The sequence below is a fragment of the Psammomys obesus genome, unplaced genomic scaffold (assembly GCF_907164565.1).
Source record: "Psammomys obesus unplaced genomic scaffold, mPsaObe1.curated_primary_1811, whole genome shotgun sequence".
In the NCBI taxonomy this organism is placed as follows: Eukaryota; Metazoa; Chordata; class Mammalia; order Rodentia; family Muridae; genus Psammomys; species Psammomys obesus.
In genome coordinates, this window is record NW_026595981.1 from 20427140 (window position 1) to 20449086 (window position 21947).

Here is a 21947-nt window from a genome sequence, read left to right on the forward strand (position 1 = left end):
AGGGGACAGAGGACAGGAAATGAGGGCCTGCGGGGTGGAGGTGGAGGTGTTGGGGGGGGTTGACAAGACTACCTCCTCTTTAATTACCCTGTCGGGTCCCTCCCGCTGCTCCGAGGCTGGGGCGCTCCCCCTCCCCTGCACGCTGGTCTTCCCTCCCCCCCCCCTTCTCTCACACACACACACTCTCTCTCTCTCCCTCTCTCCAACCCGCCTGGGGAGAGGGCTCCGCAGCCCGAGTCCCTCCAGAGGCAGCCCGCTGCTCGCCTCCGCCTCGCCTCCGCCCCCTTCGCCCCATGATGAGAACACGCTCCCTACCCCCCCTTTCCTGCAAGGAGCGGGAGGGGCCCACGGGGCGGCCCGGCAGCTCCGGCTGAGGTTACGTGGCCGCCGGAGCCCTGACGTGATAGCACATCGTATCAGCATAAAAACGATCCATCCTGGATATGGAATGCAGCGAGGACGGATGACAGCAGCGGGCGCAGCGCGAACCCCCCCACCCCCACCCCGCCCCCACCCCCGCCCTCGCCCACCCCTCACCCCCCACACCCCCCCCAGCCCGATTGATTTATGTCGGAGCTGACGCTTTATCAAGGCAGTCCGCAAAACTTTGACCAATCATTTTGCAAGGAGCTCCGGAGCCCGGCTGTACTACTCCACTGTACTTTGTCGGCTGGGAGAAGTTGAGCCAGGAGGGGGGGGGGGGGGGGGGGGGGGGGGGGGGGTCCTGGGTGCGTGCGTGCGCGCCTGGGCGCGTGTGGATGTGCCGGTGGTGTCGGGGGGTCGCGTCCGAGAGCCCCTCCACACCGGGTCCGTGCGCCCCCGTTTCCCCCCTGGCTCGGCGAGCGTTCTCCCTTCTCGGGGGCCCCCGTGCGAGGCGAGGCGCGCGGATAATGTCTTGAGGATGTCCCTTTCCGGGACGCTCAGCAGCTACTACGTCGACTCGATCATAAGTCACGAGAGCGAGGACGCGCCTCCCGGCAAGTTCCCGTCGGGCCAGTACTCGAACCCGCGGCCTCAGCCGCCGGGCCCCGCCGCCGCCGCCGCCGCCGAACACCTGGACTTCCCCTCGTGCAGCTTCCAGCCTAAGGCGCCGGTGTTCGGCGCCTCCTGGGCGCCGCTCAGCCCGCACGCGTCGGGGAGCCTCCCGCCCGTCTACCACCCGTACCTGCAGCCCCAGGGCGCGCCGGGGCCCGAGGGCAGGTACCTCCGCACCTGGCTGGAGCCGGCGCCGCGCCCGGAGGCCGCCCCGGGGCAGGGCCAGGCGGCGGTGAAGGCGGAGCCGCTGCTGGGCGCGCCGGGGGAGCTGCTCAAACAGGGCACGCCCGACTACAGTTTGGAAACTTCGGCGGCCCGGGAGGCCGCGCTGTCTAATCAAAGAGCCGGCTACGGGGACAATAAAATTTGCGAAGGAAGCGAGGACAAAGAGAGGCCGGATCAAAGTAAGTTATAAAAAAAAAAAAGAGAAAAGAAAAAAAAAAAAAAAGGAAGGAAATCCTCTCCTCTCCTCCCTCCCCCCTCTCCCTCCCCACCCCACCCATCCACCCCCTTCCCAGGCTGCAGGCCAGGCCCAGGGGAGGGTAGGGGAGAGGCCAGAGAGCGGAGGATGTGGGGGGACAGCGCGCCGGGGGCCGCGGGGCTGGAAGGGGGTGGAGGGGAGAGGGAGGAAGGGACCTGGGAAAGGAAAAAAAAAAAAAAAGCTGTGTGCCCCAAAGGGGACACTGAGGCCGCCCCCACCCGCAGTGGCTGTAGGCGCTGAGACCGGGGGACCGACTCTCTCTGGTCCCCCTTCCTCCTCTCTTCCCCAGCCGCGGGCTGGGAACAGGGAGAGGGGACCTGAGACAGTGGCGTGGGGGACAGGGCCGTGGCCAGCGTGGCCAAGCGTGGCCGAGGGCCCGCGCGAGCACGGGCCGGAGAGGGCGCAGGGCAGAGCCGCCAGCGCCACGCGCAGACGGTCCCCGCTGGCCGAGGGGCAGGGGGAGGGGGCTCATTAGGATTTTATTTGCGATGCAACAGCTTGGCGGAGGTTCGTGCCGAGCAGAGTTCGCGCGGTGGCCGCGTCGGGTCGGCAGCCGGCGCCTGGAGGGGGGCGGGGAGGGGGGGGAAAGCCCTGGGTGCGGGGACGGAATCCCCCTCCCCGGGAGCCTTCCCTCCGGGGTCTCCCCCCCAACACCCTCCAGGGCGTCCTCGCCGGGGTGGCCGGTTCCTCTGCGGTTCCCTCCCTCGCTTTGCTCTCCCCGGGGCTCCGGGGCACTTAGCCCGGACAGTCTTGCCCCCCGGAGAGAGTCTAGGAACCACTTGCTGAAAGTCAGGGCCCACCTCTAGAACGGGGGAGAGGACACCCACACCCGGAGGGACCCGGGGGAGGGGGAGGAGGAGGAGGAGGAGGAGGAGGACTGCGCAGGGGCGGAGAATTCTACCCTTGGAGAGTTTCTTGCCAACTCCCACTCCTGAACGCACCCTTGCTAAAACCCCAATTGGAAAAGTGCGGCTGGCTGAGAGAGAGAGAGAGAGAGAGAGAACTCTTTACTTTTTGTTTGTTTGTTGTTGTTGTTGTTGTTAAAGAGCCGGGAGTCCTTTGGGCCAGTAGCTTAGTCCTTGCTTGTCCTATCAGATTTCCCACCACCAGAGTGGCCAATGGGTCACTGGGGGTCATGCTTGCCCTCTGGAAAGCAAGGAGGGACGCCGCTCCCCCTTGTTCCTTGCAGCCCCACATACCTCCAACCTGCCAGGTTGAGTCATTTGGAGCTGATATCCCCGGGGCCTGGCTCTTCCCAAACCCCCAGCAAACACCCAAACAGACCCCTCGCCCCCCATGGCCCCAAACTCGGCCTGGAAAGCCCATTATTGCGAGGCAGCCATTTGGCTAGGATCAATTATGAACAGTTTTTTTCCCCCCTCTCCTCTTTCATATTTAATGTGGCTGTGGGTCCCATCCCAGGCAATCACATTAAGGAAATAGCGCTGCAAATTGGTAAGACAGGCTACTTAGTGTAGGGTGAATTTTTAAAAATACACGTAGAAATTCAGGGCTTTACATTTGGGGAGTGGGAAGCTTTTTGGAGGGCAACTTTTTCTGAGTCCTGGGGTCTAGGGAGAGATGCTGCAGAGAAAAAAGGAAAGCCTGTGTGTGTGTGTGTGTGTGTGCTATCTCCTCCTCTCTTTGTCCCTCTCCCACTCAATTACACTTTTCTGCCTCCGCTGTAGGGTCAGTTAAAAAAAAAAAAAAAAAAGGCTAGGTGTGCTGTGAAGGGCTTCCTGTTTTCCCACCTCCTCTCTCTCCTTCCCCACCTTGGGGCTGGAGCAATTTTGCTTCCCAGCTTCCCTGAACTTGTGTTAACCAAACCATGAGCTGAGGGAGCTGAAAAGAAGAGGCTATTGCCACCATAAGTTATCCGGGAGCCTCGGGGCTCCCCCTGTCCACCGGCTGCAATTGATAAATGGTTGCAATTGGGTCGCTTGTGTGTTGGAGTGTTCTGGGTGTTGCGGCTGTAAATGCAGGCTCTTGTTTGTGGAGTGTGGTGGGGAGGGCTGTCTCTCCAGACTCACCCGTCCACTGCCTTCTAGACCAAAGCTGAGAGATTATGATCTAGGCAGGGTCTACTGGGGCTGGACAGAAGCCACGAGAGATCTCATGGCTATGGCTGATGAACACAGCTCCATTCCCTACCCAGTTCTTTCTCTTTGCTCAGAAATCTAGAGCCAAGGGACCTTTCATGTCATACTGAGCTCTTCTGACCTGTCTGGGTCTGTTTGGACACCAGTAGGGGAAGGCTGAGAGCCTGGAGCAGTCAAAGCTGGAGAGAAGCTTGGCTAGTTTGGCTCTTGTCCTCTTCAAAGTGCTGGTCCCCTGGAGCTGTCTGTCTTAACTCCTGGCCCACCTCGGGGTGTTTGCCGGGATCTTGAAGATCTGGGTGTCTTTCTGTAACCCGCAAGGTGCAGAGTAGAGACCTGAGGGTGCCCTCTTGGCCTGGGACCCTTCACCCCCTTCCTTCCTTTGATTCTATCCCTTCTCTTTCAGCCAACCCCTCTGCCAACTGGCTGCACGCCCGCTCTTCCCGGAAAAAGCGCTGTCCCTACACCAAATACCAGACGCTGGAGCTGGAGAAGGAGTTTCTGTTCAATATGTACCTCACCAGGGACCGCAGGCACGAGGTGGCCAGACTCCTCAATCTGAGTGAGAGACAAGTCAAAATCTGGTTTCAGAACCGGCGGATGAAAATGAAGAAAATGAATAAGGAGCAGGGCAAAGAGTAAAGATGACCTCCCCCCCTCCTCGCTCTTATTATTTATGTGGTGGCTGCAAATCCACTGCCTGTCTGGGTTTTATCCAAGTGAGTGGGGAAGGGCATCTCCTCTTTAAAGTTCCTCATCTACACTCCTTTGCCTATCCGTCTCTCTCTCTCTGCCCCCCCCAACCCTGTTAGAAGGAAGTTTTGTTAAGTTAGAAGCTAGCTGTACTTGGTTCCTAGAAAAGTGACGGGCCTCAAGGAAAGGAAACCCTAGCCAATGCTCCTAGGATCCCCGCTAATTTTTTTTTTTCCTTGAAAACCCCAGCCCCTCTCTCTCAATCTGCCCGTCCCCTTCCTGTACCTATCCAGTCACAGCCCAGAAACCCTTTAACTGCACCTAGCCCAACGGATGCCCACAGACAGAGTTTGGAGCCCAGCAGGGCTGCCCTCAAAGCAGATTCATCCAGGTTCCGCCCCTTGATCCGAACGCACACTAGGAAGGTGTCTGGGGTTGTTCCTAATGAGGCCCTGCAGCCTCAACACCCCAATACTTATCCCTATGGAACTGCCAGGAGAGGCCTGTGGGCAGATGGGGCCAGTCCAGTCCCCAAGAAAAAGCAGGGAGTGGTTTTTGTGACGGTTCCTTTAGCGGAGCCTCTCCTAGGGTTTTCACTTTCCTGCAGGAAGTGTTTGATTCTGCATGCTTCCCTCCCCTTCCAGCTAAAGGAGGTCAGATGCTGGGCAGTGGAGCCTTGGCAATGCCATTCCCCGCTTCATACAGCCCCCTTGACAGACCGTAGCTTTTCCTGCCGGCCACAGTCTTGCCTTCTTGCCCATTCCCCCCCCCCCCCCACACACCAGCTCTGAAATAAACTCCCCTTTCAGCCAAATCCATCTTGCACCAGCTAGTCAAGTCTCCCCTGGTAGGAAAAAAAAAAGCCCCCTCTTGCCCCCTGCTAGGTCAACCCCATCATAGAGAAGGCCAGGTCAGGCCGGAGTCTGGAAATATATTGTGAATCAATTTCCCCAGCTCCAGTCCACAGAAGGTGGTCAGGAGGACAGGAGGAGCAATGGCTTCAGCAAGCGGGGCTAGCGGCTCTCTCCCCATTTCTGACCCACGGAGAAGAGAACCCCTTGGCATCTAGCCAGAGGGACAAATCGAGATTCCTCCCCCACCAAAAAAAAAGCTCAGAGTGGGGGGCTTCACTGTGGGGGAGCACATCACTGTGCCCACCCCGCTGCTGATGCCAGTGCACATAGTCCCGCGTGCAAAGGAAAGAGTCAGAAAACATGCCTCCCTCCGCCATCCAGCAGGGGCTCATCCTCCTCTCCTCTCCTCCCCCAGCTTTTCAACCCCTTCCACTCCTGGGCCTGCTTCTCCCTCCCCTGCAAAGACGCCGTTCCAGTAGAACTTTGAGTTTTATTTTATTATTATTCCTTTTTATTTTTATTACTTTTTGCTTTGTCAGTGGCTGTGGTGAAATTGTGCTTGTGTTTTGTGATTTCTTTGGCAATGATTTTCCAGCTGTTGCTTATAAGGGAGGGTTGAGGGTGGGAGCGGGGAGGGCAAGGGGCCTAGAACTCTAACTGTTTGTTTTTTGGAAGAAAAAGAAAAAAAAAGAACAAAAAAAAATATATATCGCTCTAGAAAACTAACTTCGCCTGTGTCTGATTCTGCGTTGTTTCTCCTCTGGTCCTTAAACGAAGAGCTCAGTTGCTTAAAGAGCATGGCTTCAAACAAACATAAGTTAGCGTCCACAGCCACGGGGCTTTCTCCTTAGACCTATTTGGGGCCCCTCTACCTGCTCTGGTGAGGCTGACACCTGGTGGGTGGGGTCCCAAGTCCCAAGACCCCTGCTTAAACGGAGCAAGATCCTTTCAGTAGACCTGGGAGGGGGGAGGAGGAAAGAGGAGAAGGGGTTCAAGACCCCAGAGCAAGGGGTCTTCACGGAGACAAAGTTCCTCTGCGGACGAACCCCACTAACTCAGGGGAAGGAGAGGCTGGCTTGTAGCGCGTGGGGGCTCACCTCTCAGCTAACCGCTTCAGAACACCCGGGGAGGAGAGCAGTGAGCAGCCTTCCTCTTCTATGGCCTGTGGGACGGCGCCTGGGTGTGCGTGGAGACTCAGAGGTGCACCAGAGCTTGGGTGGCTCCGAGGGTTGAAGCTCAGGATTCTTTGTCGATATCTGACCCCCGCCCCCCCCCACCCCCCACATCTGGGGTCGGGCTATTAGGACAGCCGCCTTGGTCTGAGGCTTGTGGAGTCTGGAGGGTGTGTGGTAGCTCTCCAAAGAAAGCCACGGATGTTTCGGAAGGGAGGAGGAATTCCTTTCCAAAAGGACCCCCAGAGTGACACTCGGTTTCCAGAGGCATCTTTCCGTTCCTCTTTGCACTGCGCTGTGTCCCTACAAGAGCCTGTCCCGGAGTCACGGAAGCCCTGCTTTTCTTATTTCGGTCCTGAGGCTCAGGCTGCCGCCAGCCTCCAGCCCTGCCGCTGGCCCCAAGCGAGCGAGCTTCTCAGCCGCTGCACACTGCCACAAGGCAGGGTAGCCGAGAGACACTGCGGGCTTGGGGTGGAGATGAAGACAAAGGCTAGCTCGAGTGAAAGGAAGAAGCCTGCCCAGACCGGTCCTACCCCTTTCTAACGAAAGGGCAAGGGGAGATCCAAGAGAGAGAGAGACAGGAGGCGAGAGACAGGGATGCTCCCGGGACCGCAGCTGGGACAGGCAGCCTGCCAGGAGGCTTATGGAAAATTAATCTGGCTTTTACAGCTGGTGTAGATGGGGCTGCTCCTCCAACCTTGGCTCTCCAGGCTCTGCCGCCTGCAGAGGCTGAGCCGAGGGAGCCCAGTTTCTGCCAAAAGGAAGCATAAAGAGCGAGGCTGGAGACTGGGCCTCTGCAGGGTAGGAGGGCGTCTGGAAGTGGGCTCGGGGCAGCAAGCGGCGTCTGGGTCCCCAGCCCCGGGGTGGTGGCTTCTTTCAAGACAAACAAAGGGGAAGGTGCAGAGGCTCGGGGAGCCGGAGATGGGGAAATCAGTTGTCATAAAAGAGAGATTCAGAGAGAGAAAGAGACCGAGAGAGTGCGAGGCAGCAAGAAGCTGGGAGAAGAATTCAATGCCTTGTGCGCGGCAATAAAAGAATATGACCGCTATAAAAGTTTATAGGGTATAAATTTCTGAAGGTTAAGAAACTAAACAGCAGCAAAGCAAACAGTGAGGGCAAACTTTCCGGAGAGGAAAGCCACAGATGAGCCCGGGCTCCGGACCTGCTGGGAGGATGGGGCAGCCTTATTAGGGAGACCCCACGCTCACCCCCTCCTGAACCCAGGTCTGGGGCTTGGGGGGGTCTGGAACTTGGGAATCAGGGGCAGTTGGGTGGGGTGGGATTCCCTGAGGGTTGAAAATAAAAAAGTAAAGGCGCTGACAGCTGGGAGAAAGAACAGTTTGTGGTCCTCAAAGCTTCTTCGGCAGTCAAAATTAGGACTTCCGTCTTTGTTCTTCACATCTCTTCTAGAACCGCCAGCCATAAACAAGAAACCTTTGCCTACCCGGGGGCGCGCGCGCGCGCGCGCACACACACACACACACACACACACACACACACACACACACACACACACGGTCCAGCGGGGCGCGGGCGGGGAGCAGAAATCTGGGGAAGAGATCCTTCCTCAGTTCCATTCCATTTCCTCAGCCCCTTCCCGGTCCTCACAAAAAAAGCCCAGTTGTTAGCCCTCAGCTTGTGAAACTGTCCGGCAGGGCTTAAAAAGCGCTCGTTTCTTCTTTCACTGACCATAAAGGATGCAAAGGCTTTGCGTCTCCCCCAGAAGTTGGGGTGGGGGGTGGGTTTACAGCTTCTTCTTCTTCTTCTTCTTTTTTTTTTTTTTTTTACTTTGAGCTTATCTGAACTATTTCACGAGCCATTTCCTGATCCCGCAGCCTTTTCTCTTATCTGCTCTCATCTCTCTCCCTTCTTTCTAGTAACGACGAAAGTTTAATCTCTCGCCGCCTCCTCTGCTGGTTCTCGGAGAACCCGGCTGGGCAGACGCAAGGGCGTCTTTCTGCAGAGTGGCCGCTAGATGGCACCCTTGCTCCATATGAAACCTTCCGGCGCTGCAGCCCCGGGCTCCTGCGGCTCCACGCAGCACCTTGTTGGGCCCTGTATCCGGGAACTGAGAGCGAGCTACCAAAAGTCATGCCTAATTTGCACGTAATAAAAGTGTAGGGTTTGTTATAGCCCCCTTTCCCCTATTGTATGTGTTTCAATGATAGTAGACTCCCCCCTCCCTTCTCCAATGGTTCGTTTTTCCGGATTTTTTTTTTTTTTGTCCCCCACCAAGAAATTGTTTCTCACGCCGAGAAGGTGTTTGGTGGGGCGAGCAATGCACGGGAATCGGGGATTCGTGTTAATGATAAAAATAGTGAAAGGATGGGCCCAAACCCAGGAGGCTGATTGATTGGAGAAGTGGGGTTTCCCTGCAGTGAGGACGAGGGGGATGAGGAGCAGGCCTGTGGGGTCAGGTGAGGGGAAGGGACCTGCGGGTCTGAGGAGGAAGCTGTGCCCTCCGGCGGGCTGCCCACACCTGCTGGAGAGGGAATCCGACCTGCAGTCCCTGTCCCAGACACCCCCAAATGGGCAGGAACGGGGACCCGGCTTTGGTGTCCCCCACCCCAGGGCGCCGCCGGCTCCAGAGCCTTTGTGGGGGTCCAGGCCCGGGCTGGGCCGGCGCCTGGCCACCCAGGCTCAGGCAGGGTCTCCCCTGCGGGGTCAGGGTCGGGCCGGCGGGGCGCTTCCCCGCGCTCCTCCCGGCGGGCAGGTGAGGACCGCGGCTCCCTGCGCGCGCCCAGCCTCGGCTCCCGGCTCCCTTCCAAGGGCGAAGCGAGGGGACCCGGTCCGTCCGCGGCCACCGAGCAGCTGGAGGCCAGGACCCGGGCAGGGTGCTTTCCGGGACGGTCGCTCTGAACGCCCACGACCCCTCCAGGCTGGTTCCCCAGCTTCGGCCTCCTCCAACCTGAGCCTCCAAAAATGACCCCACGTGTGGCTTCTCCCCTTTGCGCGGCACCAGGTGCGGGGAGGCCAGCGGAGAGTGACTCGAGGTTCTCCAATAAATCTGCCCTCCGTTGGGGGCTTATAAATTATCTCCGCGCTCTTTCTTGGGTTTTTTTTTTTTTTTTCCTCCTTCTTTCTTATAACAGAAACATTTTCCTTCCATCAGGAATTTCTGGCACGGCGCAAGGATGATTTAGAAGGAGCCGCTGGATTTCTACCTCACCAGCCAGCCCTCGGATCCGTGACTGTAACTACCCCCCCAACCTCGCACTTGAGGAAAATGCTCGCTCCTGAAACAACTTGACTCTGCTTTAGGTTTTACCTCACTGCACCCTCTGCCTGGTGTTTAAAAAAAAAAAGCCCAAACAAAAACAAAAACAACGAAACAAACAGAGCCTGGTTCATTTCTCTTCCCTTCCCTTTTTGTCCCCCCTCCCCGTCTCCCCATTCACTGGACTCACTTTAGAAGGTTAAGTGGAAACCAGTAATGCAGCTCTCTTGGAAACGTTGTGGTTTCTTTTTTCTTTTTTTGCAAAGGTTGGGGTTCATGGGACCCCTCCCCAAAAGAAGCATCCCAGAGAATGAGCAATCGATTGAATTTATTTGTAAAATTGATTCTGCCTTTGTTCTAGAATATTTCTCCCTCCTCTTCTCTCTCTTTCCGGCCTCCTTTCGCACACCAGCAGCCTCGGGAGGCCGGCCCGCCTTTGGTCCTGCCTCTCACACTGGGCCTCCTAAGGTCTAACCGCTGCCAGCCCCGTGCCAGGCACCCAGAGGAGGCCCTGCATTTGGAATGGGGCACATTCTGGGTTCTGAGGCCTCAGATCTCTAGTTTTTTTTTTTTTTCCCAAGGTTCAACTAAAGGCACCCCAAGAAGAGAAGTAGGGGAAATGGATATCTCAGAGGCCTTGCTTTATCGGAGTCCTTTGGTGGCTATGAGGGCACAGAAGAAGAACAGGTACCTTTTAGACTCTCACCTTGCGGCCTTTGCCCAGGGCACTGGAGGGCATAAGGCAGCATTCACCAAGGCCTTGGTACCCAGCTTTAGTCTCCACTACCCGAATCTCTTCTGGCGTGTTGATGGAACGGTCCCCGTCTATATCTAGGAGGCCTGTGTGGAGGCTACCGGGACTTGGCCCCAGGAAGCTGGTTGACAACTGGGTTTGGTTACTGGATGCCAAGGCTGGGCACAGGTGTGCATTGGCCCTGTGAGAAGCCATCGTTTTGACACCAGACCTTTTCTTCTCCCCCAGTCTTCCCTGGCTAGGCCAACAGGCCTCCAGAAGACCCCCCTCTCTCCCTTGCAGCACCCCCCCCCAAGACCAGCAGGTAAAGCCTATATAAACTGTAGAACTGGCAGCCGCCCGCCCGCCCGAGCCCGAAGGAGAACCCCGTTCTGCTTTAGCACTGGCCATTAACCAGAAAGTTTCTTCTTCCTTCCTCGGACCCTCGCAGACTCCCCTTTGGAAAGAAAAACCTTGAATGTCTGCTCAGTGCAGTGACCTGGGTGGGGACAGACTGGGCGGGGGGAGGTTTGGGGCCTCTAAAGAGGGTGGTGGTGAGGGCAGGTGTGTCGGTAAGGGCGAAGGAGGTGAAAAATCTCAGGGGAAAAAAAAAAAGAAATCACCGTTTGCGCCGAAAAAAAAAAAAATCAACAGCAACCCATAATCGGTGTCGTTCAGCTTATCCGCCCCCACCGAGCTGCAGCCGGGCGGCGGGGGCGAACGGAGCTGCAGTTTTATAGCTGTAGAGGAAAGAACTCGTAAAATGCTAACAGCTTTTATGCGCTTCGGCATCAACAACAGACTCCGGGTTTATTGCGTTTTATAGTTTGTTAAAGAGTTTACAGCCGGTTTTTTTGTGTGTGTGGGGGGGAGCTGGTTACCCAGCCAATTCCCTTCCACACGATAGTTAAACCTTTATCAATAATAAGGAAATTGATCATTAAAGCTTTAAATATGACTACCTCGTTTGTTTGGAAAATATGTTTAGGAGAGGAAGCTCTATGATTTGATAACTTGTATTAAAATACCAATTACATTTATAGGACCTTTTAAAACTCGGCGCAATTAAGCCGTGTTCTTTTACATTTTTTCCGAAGCGACCCTGACATTTAGAAAGACTCCAATTGCCTCGTTAAAATTGCGAAATTAACAGCGTGCCTACGCCAGGCGCGGCGTCGTGGAAATGTGCGCGCGCGTGGTGTTTTTCCGAGACTCCCCCACATCAGTCTTTGGGGGTGGTCTGCGAAGGTATTTGATTTGTTGTGAGGCGAGAGATATCTCATTAATGTAGGTAGTTAAACAGATTTAATCCGTATTCGTTCTCTCTCTCTCTCTCTCTCTCTCTCTCTCTCCCTCTCCCCCTCCCTCTCCCCCCTCTCCCCCCTCTCTCTCCCTGGGTGTTTTTTTTTTTCCTTCCCCTCCTTTTTTTTTTTCTCCCTGCCCTCTCCTCACTCCCTGGCGCTCTCTCGCTCTAGCTCTCTCTCGCGCTCGCTCGCTCTCTCTCGCTCTCACCCTCGCTCTGCGTTCTGTCCGGGAGGAGTACCCAGAAGCCAATAGGATGACGGGCCTCTAATGGATGCAAATGATGGTGAAAGGACCGGGCAAAATATGAAAGAACTCATTTGGAGGGAAGTAAATCACCGAAAACTGTTTATGAACTGGCATCCCTTCTTCGAAATGTAAAGCGAGGACCTCTTTAAGTGGCGGTATATTTTTGTTTTTTGGGGGGTGGGGGGTGGGGGGGAGGGCGAGCGAGCCGCGGCTGCCATGCAGGCTTAGACTTTCTGCAGGCTCCGCTCTCCCGTTCCTGGAAATCACAAAAAGTGTGGGCGGCTCGGAGATCTTCGTCTTTCCTTTCTTTTCCCTCCTTCCTTCCTTCCTTCCTTCCTTCCTTCCTTCCTTCCTTCCTTCCTTCCTTCCTTCCTTCCCTCCTTTCCTCCTTTCTTCCTTCCCTCTTTCTTCCCCCCCCTTCCTCCTCCCTTTCCTCTCCTTCCCTGGCGAGGTGACTAGGAGCCGGCGAATCCGCTGTTTTTTTTTCCCCTCTCTCTCTCTCTCTCCTCTCTCTCCTCTCTCTCCCTCCCTTTCCCCCTCCCCACCCCCTCCCCAACAGCCCCCAACTACAGCCTCCGCCGCCGCCGCCGCCGCCGCCTCCAAAAATTCAATAAAATGAGCTCTTATTTCGTCAACTCACTGTTCTCCAAATACAAAACCGGGGAGTCCCTGCGCCCCAACTACTATGACTGCGGCTTCGCCCAGGACCTGGGCGGCCGACCCACCGTGGTGTACGGCCCCAGCAGCGGCGGCAGCTTCCAGCACCCGACGCAAATCCAGGAGTTCTACCACGGGCCGTCGTCGCTGTCCACGGCGCCCTACCAGCAGAACCCGTGCGCCGTGGCGTGCCACGGGGACCCCGGCAACTTCTACGGCTACGACCCGCTGCAGCGCCAGAGCCTGTTCGGCGCGCAGGACCCGGACCTGGTGCAGTACGCCGATTGCAAGCTCGCCGCCGCCAGCGGCCTTGGAGAGGAGGCCGAGGGCTCCGAGCAGAGCCCGTCACCCACCCAGCTCTTCCCCTGGATGCGCCCTCAAGGTGAGCCCCCGGGAGGGCCTTCCTCGCCGAGGTGGGAAAGGGCCGGCAGGGCGCGCCCCCCCTCCCCGCTCCCGGGCCAGACGGAAGGGGTCTGGGGGGGGGGGGCCGGGAAGGCCCGCAGCATCCCCGGCTCCTAGGACTCCCAATCACCTACCTCCTCTCCTCCCTTCCTTCCCACTTTCTTTTCTTTTTTTTTATCCTCTTCCTCCCCCCCCAACTCCTTTTCTTTTCGCTTCCTTTGAAGGCGCGGGGGGGGGGAGTGGGGGGGGGTCGCCAGGCGAATTTCCTGAACCCATAAACTCCTCACCCTCCTTTTACTTTTCTTTCTCCTCTTCTTCTCTCTCTCCCCACCCCCACCCTCTCCCCCCCTTTTTTTTTTTACTGTTTTATGGGGGGCTTTGGAGAAAGAGTGGTGGGAGTGGAGAGGTGGGGGGGGGCGCGCGCCCGGGGCTTAGCGTCTCCTCGGATGGCTTTATAGGTTAATTACCCTGAAGAAACTTTTCTTCTGGGGCAGCAGAGGCTCTTGCGGGGGGCACGGGGGGGGGAGCTTTGCTTTTCAAGGTGGGTTCTCGGACCCCATTCGGGCTTTTTTTTTTAATTCTTATTCGCCCCCCTCCGCATCCTTCCTCCTAAACTTTATGGCACTTTGAATAGATGGGAGCCGCCGCCCCCCACCCCTCTCCACCCCTCCCCGCCCCACTCCGGTTCGGAGTTACCGGGAGGAAAGGGGGGGGGCTGTTCCTTTAGGGCCGCGGCAGCTCCAAGAGCTGTCTAGTCCCCCCCTCGGCCCCCCTCCCTGCCCCCTCCCTCCCGCCTCCGCACGAGGGTCCCCTGACTTTATTATCCTGGTCTCCTAGGCCGGTTCACGAATCTTCCGACCTTCTCTCTCTCTCTCTCCCTCTCTCTGTCTCTCTCTCTCTCTCTGCCCCCTCCCCCACCCTCCCCTCCGTCTCGCCCTTTTTTCCCCCCTTCCCAGCAGCCGCCGGACGCAGGCGAGGCCGCCAGACCTACAGCCGCTACCAGACCCTGGAGCTGGAGAAGGAATTCCTCTTTAACCCCTATCTGACTCGCAAGCGGCGGATCGAGGTGTCACACGCGCTGGGACTGACAGAGAGACAGGTCAAAATCTGGTTCCAGAACCGGAGGATGAAGTGGAAAAAGGAGAACAACAAGGATAAGTTCCCCAGCAGCAAGTGCGAGCAGGAGGAGCTGGAGAAGGAGAAGCTGGAGAGGGCGCCGGAGGCGGGCGCCGCCGAGCAGGGCGATGCGCACAAGGGCGACAAGAAGTAGGCTCGAACCCCCCACGCTGGGACTGCCCGGGGCCCCCGGGGCTCGCCCGCCGGTCCCTCCCGCGACCACGCCGCCGCCCGCCCCCCGCCTCCGAGAGCTCCGGCCCCGCTCGGCCAGCGCAGCCGGGAGCCGGGTCTCCCACCGCAGCGTCCCCCGCCCGCCGCGCCAGTCCCCCGCTAGTGGTAGTTTCTCGTAATAGCTTCTGTGTGTGAGCTACCGTGGATCTCCTTCCCTTCTCTCGGGGGCCGGGGTGTGGGGGGAAAGAAAGAAAAGAAAAGAGAAAAAAAAAAAGGAAAAAGAAGAAAGAAGGAAAAAAACAAAAAAGAGACAAGAAAAGGATTTTAGAGCAAGGACTCCCTCGTCCTGCCAGGACTGCGGCCCTGGCAGAGCCCCCTCACCCCATCCCCGTGTAAAAACACACACACACACACGCACACAAAGCCTCCTTGTGCAATGGTCTTTTTCCCCCCTTCCTTTGAATGTGCTTCTTTGTAACGACCGAGGTACCGACGATTCCGCTGAGTCCTCCCAACAACATGAAACTGCCTATTCACGCCGTAATTCTCTCTGTCTCCCTCTCACTTTCTCTCTCTCTCTCTCTCTCTCTCTCTCTCTCTCTCTCTCACCGCGTCCTCATCTTTCTTGCAACCCCTCCCCTCCCCCCCCCCCCCCCCCCGGCTCTGTCTTTTTATCTCTCTCGCTTCTCTCTTTTCCCCCCTCCTGTCCCCTCCTCCTTTGGCTTTTTTTTGACAAGTTTTTTTGTTGTTTTTTTTTGTCTTTTAAGTGTTCCTCAAAAAGAGATTACTTTTAGTTAGCATGCGCGCTGTGAGCGGTTGTTAAAAGTGTTCTTAGGTTTTACTGTGAAGAGAATGTACCCTGTTTCCGTGAATTGCTTTATGGGGGTGGGAAGGGAGGGGCCAATTATATATTTTGTTGTTTCTCCATACTTTGTTCTGTTGTCTGCGCCTGAAAAGGGCGGAAGAGTTACAATAAAGTTTACAAGCGAGAGAACCCGAGGCTGGCCCGGGGCCGGCGCTCCTCCTTGGCTCCCCGGCGCCTCGCGGGGCTGGGATGGAGTTGAGGGGGGAGGTGGTTGGTCTGGGGGCTCCTGGGCTGGCCTAGGCTGGGTCGCCGAGAAGAGGGGGCGGAGGCTGGAAGCAGGTGGTGCGAGGCCCTGGGCCCGGGGGCTCGGGTTTGGGGGGGGAGTGCGGAGGGAGGCGTCTGCACGGGATTGGAGGAGAGAGGGGTCGAGGGAGGGGAGCCAGAGGAACCCCCTCCCTTCCCCTCGCCATCCGAGGGCTGCGGGGCCCGGGGAGACTCCAGCGCCCAGGCCGCTCCCGGAGGGAGAAGAGATGTTTGTACCCGGGCTGGTGGCTGGCGTCCCAGGCCTCTTCTCTCTCTCTCTTTCTCTCTCTTTCTCTCTCTCTTTGTTTCCGTGTGGGTGTCCTGGGGGCGGGGGTGGGGGGGGATGCTGGGAGGGGGGCGAAAGAGATGGAGCGCGGGGCTGCTGAGTTTACATTTCCATTTTGCCCCCCCCCGTCCGCCCCCGGACTCAGGTTAGGGGGAGCAGGAGCAGCGGGAAGGACAGGTCCTTCCCCGCCTCCCCTCCCCGGGCCGCCGCCGCCTCCCAGGCTCTAGGCCGCGGCCTGCCGCAGCAGCCTCTGCCTGGCTGGCAACCACCGAGCGAGGCATCCGCCCTCCGGAACCGGGGGAAAGGCAGCGACGCGGACCCCAGCGGCTCCCCCGCTTCCTTTCTCTCCCCACCTCCATCCCGTTCTTTCTGTTATTATTTTTGTGCATATATATATATTGGACACCCTCCCCACCCCCTTTCCTTTTTCTTCTTTAGTCACCAGAAATCTCAGCGTCCAGCCGCCTGTGGTGGCTTGGCTTTCCTGCCTTAGGAATGCCTTGATCCACTTTTAGTCCCCACAGCCAGGAGGCCGGGCTCGCCTCGCCTCGTCCTTCTTTTATTTGGGGTGTGTGTGTGTGTGGGGGGGGAACAGTAGCAGGCCGAATGGATTAGCCCGAGCTAATAAATACGTGGCCAGCACCTACCCACATTCAACCCCTGCGTCTGTCTCTTGCTCTGGAACAGGCCGGGAGGGGGGTGGAGGGGGGGGTGGAGGCGACAACACGGATGGCTCGGAGGTTATTTATTTTTCTCTTCCACTCAATTCCTTCCTCCCCCCCACCCCCCAAATCTCGCCTGCAAGCTGCCTCCAGCCCGCGGGGGCCCTCGAGCCCCCCAGCCCCCGTCCTCAGGGCCCCGGCCTTCCCATTCATTATCGATCATATTTTATAAAATCCAACGCCACCACAATTTTTTCCACATTACCGGGAGCCTCCGGGAGGCCGGGAGATCATTGGCCGAGGGCGGATCACGTGGGCCGGGGTCACGTGGCCCAAAGAGGAAAAAGGGGGTCCTTTTTGGTGTAAATCTGGACTCTAATTCTGTAATATATCAAGGAATCTCGTAAAACCGACACTAAAACGTCCCCGACTACAAATCATCCGGCCAAATTATGAGTTCATTGTATTATGCGAATGCTTTATTTTCTAAATATCCAGCCGCAAGTTCGGTTTTCGCTCCAGGAGCCTTCCCCGAACAAACTTCTTGCGCCTTTGCCTCCAACCCCCAGCGCCCGGGCTATGGAGCGGGTCCCGGCGCCCCGTTCTCCTCCGTGCAGGGCCTGTACCCCGGCGGGGGGGGCATGGCGGGCCAGAGCTCGGCCGGCGTCTACGCGGCCGGCTACGGGCTCGAACCGGGTTCCTTCAACATGCACTGCGCGCCCTTTGAGCAGAACCTCTCCGGGGTGTGTCCCGGCGACCCCGCCAAGGCGCCCGGCGCCAAGGAGCCGAGGGACTTGGCGGCCGAGAGTAACTTCCGGATCTACCCCTGGATGCGGAGCTCAGGTAACACTGAGCGGTCCCCGAGCCGCGACCTCCGGGCCACGGTCCCCCCCGGAGGGGCCCCCTGCCACCGCCGGGCACCCTGCTCCGCGGCCGGGGCGCTCCTGGCTGCAGTTCTGGGACCCCGCGCGCCGCCCCCACCCCCAGTTTGGTTCGGTGCTCTTCAGGCCCCAGCGGATCTCTCTCTCTTTCTCTCTCTCTCTCTCTCTCTCTCTCTCTCTCTCTCTCTGGCCGATGCCACAGCGCTCAAGCCCCCAGCCCGCCCCCCAACCCTTCCTCCGGGCCTTTTAGCTTTAAATATTTATCAGCAGAGCCGGCACGGGCTGGAGATGAGGCCGTTTGTCTTGCCTAGGAAGGCTGGGGTTTGCAGAGAATAGCCATTAGGGTCTCTCTCTCTCTCTCTCTCTCTCTCTCTCTCTCTCTCCCCACCCCTTCCCTGCCCGAGAGCTCAGTTCTGGGTGTGTCCCCCCCCCCCCAGCCCTAGCTTGGATAAGATATAGAAGAGGGGGCCTTGGGGCTGAGCAGTCTCCCCTCCCCCTTCCTTTCCAGCCAACCCCGCTCCCCCGTTATTCCCATCAGGACAATTAGAGGTGGGCTCTAGAGGCCTAGCTGGAGGAGGGGGTGCAGAAGAGACGTGGAGCCAGAGAGAGGGGAAAGGGAGTTAGGCCGAGACCCAGGGCAGAGCGGACCAGTCCGTTGACCCCTCCCGCCCCTGGCGGACTTTAAAAGGGGGCTGGCTCAAAAGGAGGCGAAGGCCTTCTGAGGGGGCAGCTTGTTCAGGTGTCTTTTCTGGGGTTCCACGGACCCCTGGGGAGCAGCTAAGTTTGGAGGGTATCACTCCAAGGAGATGAATCTCCTCTTTGGGAAGGGGCTGGAACTCCGTGGAACCAAATCAACAGAGTCGAGCCTTCCAGCTGCTGCTTTAGGAACCACAGATAAGAAGGCTTCTTTCCATCGGGTCTCCTTCAAAGCGCCCCCCCACACACACACACCCCTCTTTACATTTGCCCAAGGCAGATGGGCTTGGAAGCCAACCCCAAGGCTCAGGACACCCAAGAGGGTCAGAGACTCTCAGCCTCATCAGGGTTGGGGGTCAGAGGCATGAAGAAACCAGCTCTCACACCAGGGGTATTGCTGTTCCTGATTTCTATTACCTACCCTGTAATTGAACTGACTTTCCAGTTGGTTTATCAAAGCCCCCCCCATGCCCACTTTTTTTTTTCCCCTCGTAAATATTTCAAGCCTGGCTTATAGCTGACTTGAAATTATGGCCCTTAGCCGCCTCGCCTCTCCCCTCTCCTTCCCAAGAGGGGCTGATGGCAGCAGCTCCCCAAAGTCTCCTGGGGGTGGGGTGTGTTCTGGGCCTAAGCTGGAAGTTCTCAGATACCCTTGGACCCCACCTTCCTTCCACACAGTAGGCCAAGGGCCTACCTTTCTCCCTCGCAGTCCTGGAGGCATGAAGATTGCTTCAGACAATTAGGTTTCCTGGGAAGGCAGGCAGGCAGGCAGGCAGGGAGCAGGCCTTGCTTGCTGCTCACTGGGAAGGAGTCCAGGAGGCAACTGCTGTCAGACTAATAATTCCAAGGTCCAAGGAAAGAAAATTCTTGCCTCTTCTCCATTCCATGACAGGTTTGGGTGGGGACTGGGCCTATGCCCCCCCCCCCCTTTATGTTCTTTTCTTCTCAGACCAGGCCTGGAGACTCACTCTAGGAACAGTAAGATGGTTTCCAGAGCCCCATACCTCCAAGGCCATCTGAAAGGGAGAGGGCAGACCTGGGGCTCCTGGCCTGAGAGAGTGAAGGAGGATTAATTCGCCCTCCTTCAGTGCTGGTCCCTTAGGAATACCACCTCCAGGAGCCGTAGCTAAGGTCTACCTGGTTTCCTGAAGATCCTGGCCGAGAATGCCACCCTTCATGGATAACGGAGCTATCTGGTGTGCTAGGGCTGGCCTGTAAACCTAGCACTTGGCGCTCGCTCAGGAGGCTGAATCAGGAGGGCTGCCATGAGTTCAAAACCAACCACAGGCTACATAGCAAGGCACCCTACTCCCCCTCCCTCACAGGCTTGGAAAGCAAAACAACTCTTGTGGACACAAACACACAGAAACACACACACACAGGGGGAAAAGAAGAAAAGAAAGAAAACAAATGTTTACTTTGAGAAGCTTGGAAATTTTTCTGCACGCAGCAGCGAAAGGGGTTAATTTGGTCCCAGTAATGTGGTCTTTTCCTGACCTCAAGACATCGAACCACCTAGGAAGGAGGTTGGGGTTGTCTCCGCATTTTTCACACACTGATCTCTCTCTCTCTCTTTCTCTCTCCCCCTAAATACTGTGAGTAGGGACTGACCGAAAGCGGGGCCGCCAGACCTACACGCGTTACCAGACCCTGGAGCTGGAGAAAGAATTTCACTACAATCGCTACCTGACCCGCCGGCGGCGCATCGAGATCGCGCACGCGCTCTGCCTCACTGAAAGACAGATCAAAATCTGGTTTCAGAACCGGCGCATGAAGTGGAAAAAGGAGAACAAAACCTCAGGCTCCGGGGTCACTGGTCAGGACAAGGCAGAAGCAGAGGAGGAGGAGGAGGAGGAAGAGTGAGGGACAGAGAGAGCAAAGAGTAGGGGAGTGAGAAGAGAAGGAGAACCCAGTTCTGGGAACTGAAGCAAGAAACTCAAAGAAGGGGGGGGAAACTATTTAAATGGAGCAGTTAAAAAAAAGCGAGATAGAAGGGTGAAATTTGGGTTTCTCGACGCTGTAAAAAAAAAAGAAAAGATATACTACCTATGGGAAAGTGTGTTGTCTGTTTTTGTACAGTTTGGGAAGGACCTTATCTACCTGCCCTGTAGCTCTCTGGAAGGTGCCTCCCTTTTCTATGTTGGTAGTAGGTCTTTGTACAAATCTTGCTGTTTTGTAAGCCTCCTCTGAAGCTGTCTTTGTGAAGTGTGGTTCTGGGTTAATGTGTGGTTCCTCGCCTCCCCCATACTTCCCAACAGCAGCACTATAAGGGCCTTAGGGAGCCCCAAGAACCCACGAGCTTCTGCCTCTGACGCACTCAGCTGCTGATCCTGGCTCCTACCCTCGAGCCTCTTTCTGTATATCTGAAGGATGGAAAATAAAACAGAGTTAAAAAAAAAAAACACAACGATGATGTATTTTCTGTCTCCCTATGGCTGGGAGGGGGGGGGGTCAAGGCTGGTGGGTGGGTGGGTGTCCCAGGGTCCCTCTGCTGGCTTTGTGTGTGTGTGTGTGTATGTGTGTGTTGGCTTTGCTTTTATCTTCCAGATTCCCCTGTTACGTAGACTGCCAACTAAGGCACCCAATATCACACACACACACACACACACACACACACACACACACACACACATTCTCTCTATACTTTCACCAAGCACACAATCCCTGTATTTACAAGCTGACAGCGCACAAATGTACACACCGTTAAAGTCACAAATAAACACGGGCGTCCATATATTCACAACTGTACATACCAGGCTCTCACACGATCCGCCTGGCCCCGTGCCCAGGGCACATATGCATTCACACACACTCACAAGCCGGCGCACGTTCACAGTCACCCACGGACACGCGGACACAGGCCAGCGTACATTCACACCTTGGCTTCGAAGCAGAGGCTCACATTTGCCCCCAAGTGTATACACATCCGCGGGAAACCCTATGTTCTGCTCACACCCCAACTTGAAAAGCTTCCAGGGTTACAAGAGCCTGCCTTTTCCTGTCCGGGACTCTGCACGAACCGATGAAACCCGAGCCTGGTGACCGGCCACAAATACAGCGAGGAAACGAGAGCGAAGGGCCAGCACCGGCTCACCCTGCCGCGGTTTGGGCGGAGGCCAGGGCAGCGGGCAGAGGCCTCCTAGCCTGCCCAGAGCATTTCACCCCACGCTCGGTCGGCAAACAATTTCCCGTCCGTGTGTGCTTCCCTGATTTTATCAAATCCGATTTATTTATTTATTTTTTTACCGTACGTGTTAGAATCTACTTCATCCTGAACTTGACAAGGGGCGATCCGCACCAAACTTTAAGGTCCCAAGAGCGAGAACCGAGTTTACCGGGATGGAGCGGCCGCAGCGAGCCTGGCAGCGCGGGTCGCCAGAGTTTCCTCCGCGCTGTTCATTCAGCCTGCCCTTGAGTGCCGCCAGCCTGGAACCTTCTGAGGGACACACAGGGGGAAGAAGAGAAAAAAAAATAAAATTTGAAAAAGGGAATTATTATTTTTCCCCCCTGCATTCGGTCACCAGAAGCTCAACCTAAAATGTAGAGAGGTTTTATTTTATTTTTTTTATTTTTTATCTTTTTAAACCCAGAAAAGCAGAGTGGGTTGTTATTATCATTTTTTTTTGCAAATCCTCAATTGCTGGACAGAACAATTAAGCGAGCGTGGCTTTACACCTAGACCTGAGGCGCTGAATTTTAATATTTATTCGTTTACAGACCCTCGCTGGTTTCCAGAACGCTACCTGAAATCGAAAGGGTTTGGGAAAAGGGGTTGGGTTTGGGTTTTTGGTTTTCTTTCTTTCTTTCTTTTTTTTTTCCGGAAAAAAAAAATCTGCTTTATTTGAATTTGTAAGAAAAGGCCCCGAAGACCTGCGGCTCCAGTTTGTAAGAAGGTGCCCTTAAAGGAACCTGCGGCTTCCCGGCTGCCGGCTGCAGCCGCCCCCGGGAGAGCGCTGGGCTTGCTCCCAGGTCGGCGTTGGGGCCGGGGAGGCCCGCGATCCGGTGTCCCCTCCCCCGGTTTCTGAGGTGCTGAGGTGGGGAGTCCTGCCCGTCAGGCTATCAAGCTTGGCCCCCATCCAGGACACCTTCTCTCCCGGGGCAAGAATGAGGCCCTGTGGGGTGGGCCCCCCTTCCCC

General features: G+C 56.8%; 3 protein-coding genes across 3 annotated transcripts; all 3 read left to right on the top strand.

The window, feature by feature from the left end:
• The first annotated feature begins 901 nt into the window (after positions 1 to 901).
• On the top strand, positions 902 to 4331 carry Hoxb9 (homeobox B9). Its single transcript, XM_055620105.1, has 2 exons — positions 902 to 1439; positions 4019 to 4331. Exons 1-2 carry the CDS (start codon positions 902 to 904, stop codon positions 4252 to 4254), a joined length of 774 nt encoding a protein of 257 aa, XP_055476080.1. The 3' UTR covers positions 4255 to 4331.
• An 8116-nt stretch (positions 4332 to 12447) lies between these two features.
• Hoxb8 (homeobox B8) lies at positions 12448 to 14161 on the top strand. Its single transcript, XM_055620512.1, has 2 exons — positions 12448 to 12871; positions 13848 to 14161. The coding sequence occupies exons 1-2, from the start codon at positions 12448 to 12450 to the stop codon at positions 14159 to 14161; spliced, it is 738 nt and encodes a 245-aa protein (XP_055476487.1).
• A 2471-nt stretch (positions 14162 to 16632) lies between these two features.
• Positions 16633 to 20075, top strand: Hoxb7 (homeobox B7). The gene is made up of 2 exons (XM_055620513.1): positions 16633 to 17077; positions 19415 to 20075. Exons 1-2 carry the CDS (start codon positions 16687 to 16689, stop codon positions 19672 to 19674), a joined length of 651 nt encoding a protein of 216 aa, XP_055476488.1. The 5' UTR covers positions 16633 to 16686; the 3' UTR covers positions 19675 to 20075.
• The last annotated feature ends 1872 nt before the right edge of the window (positions 20076 to 21947 follow it).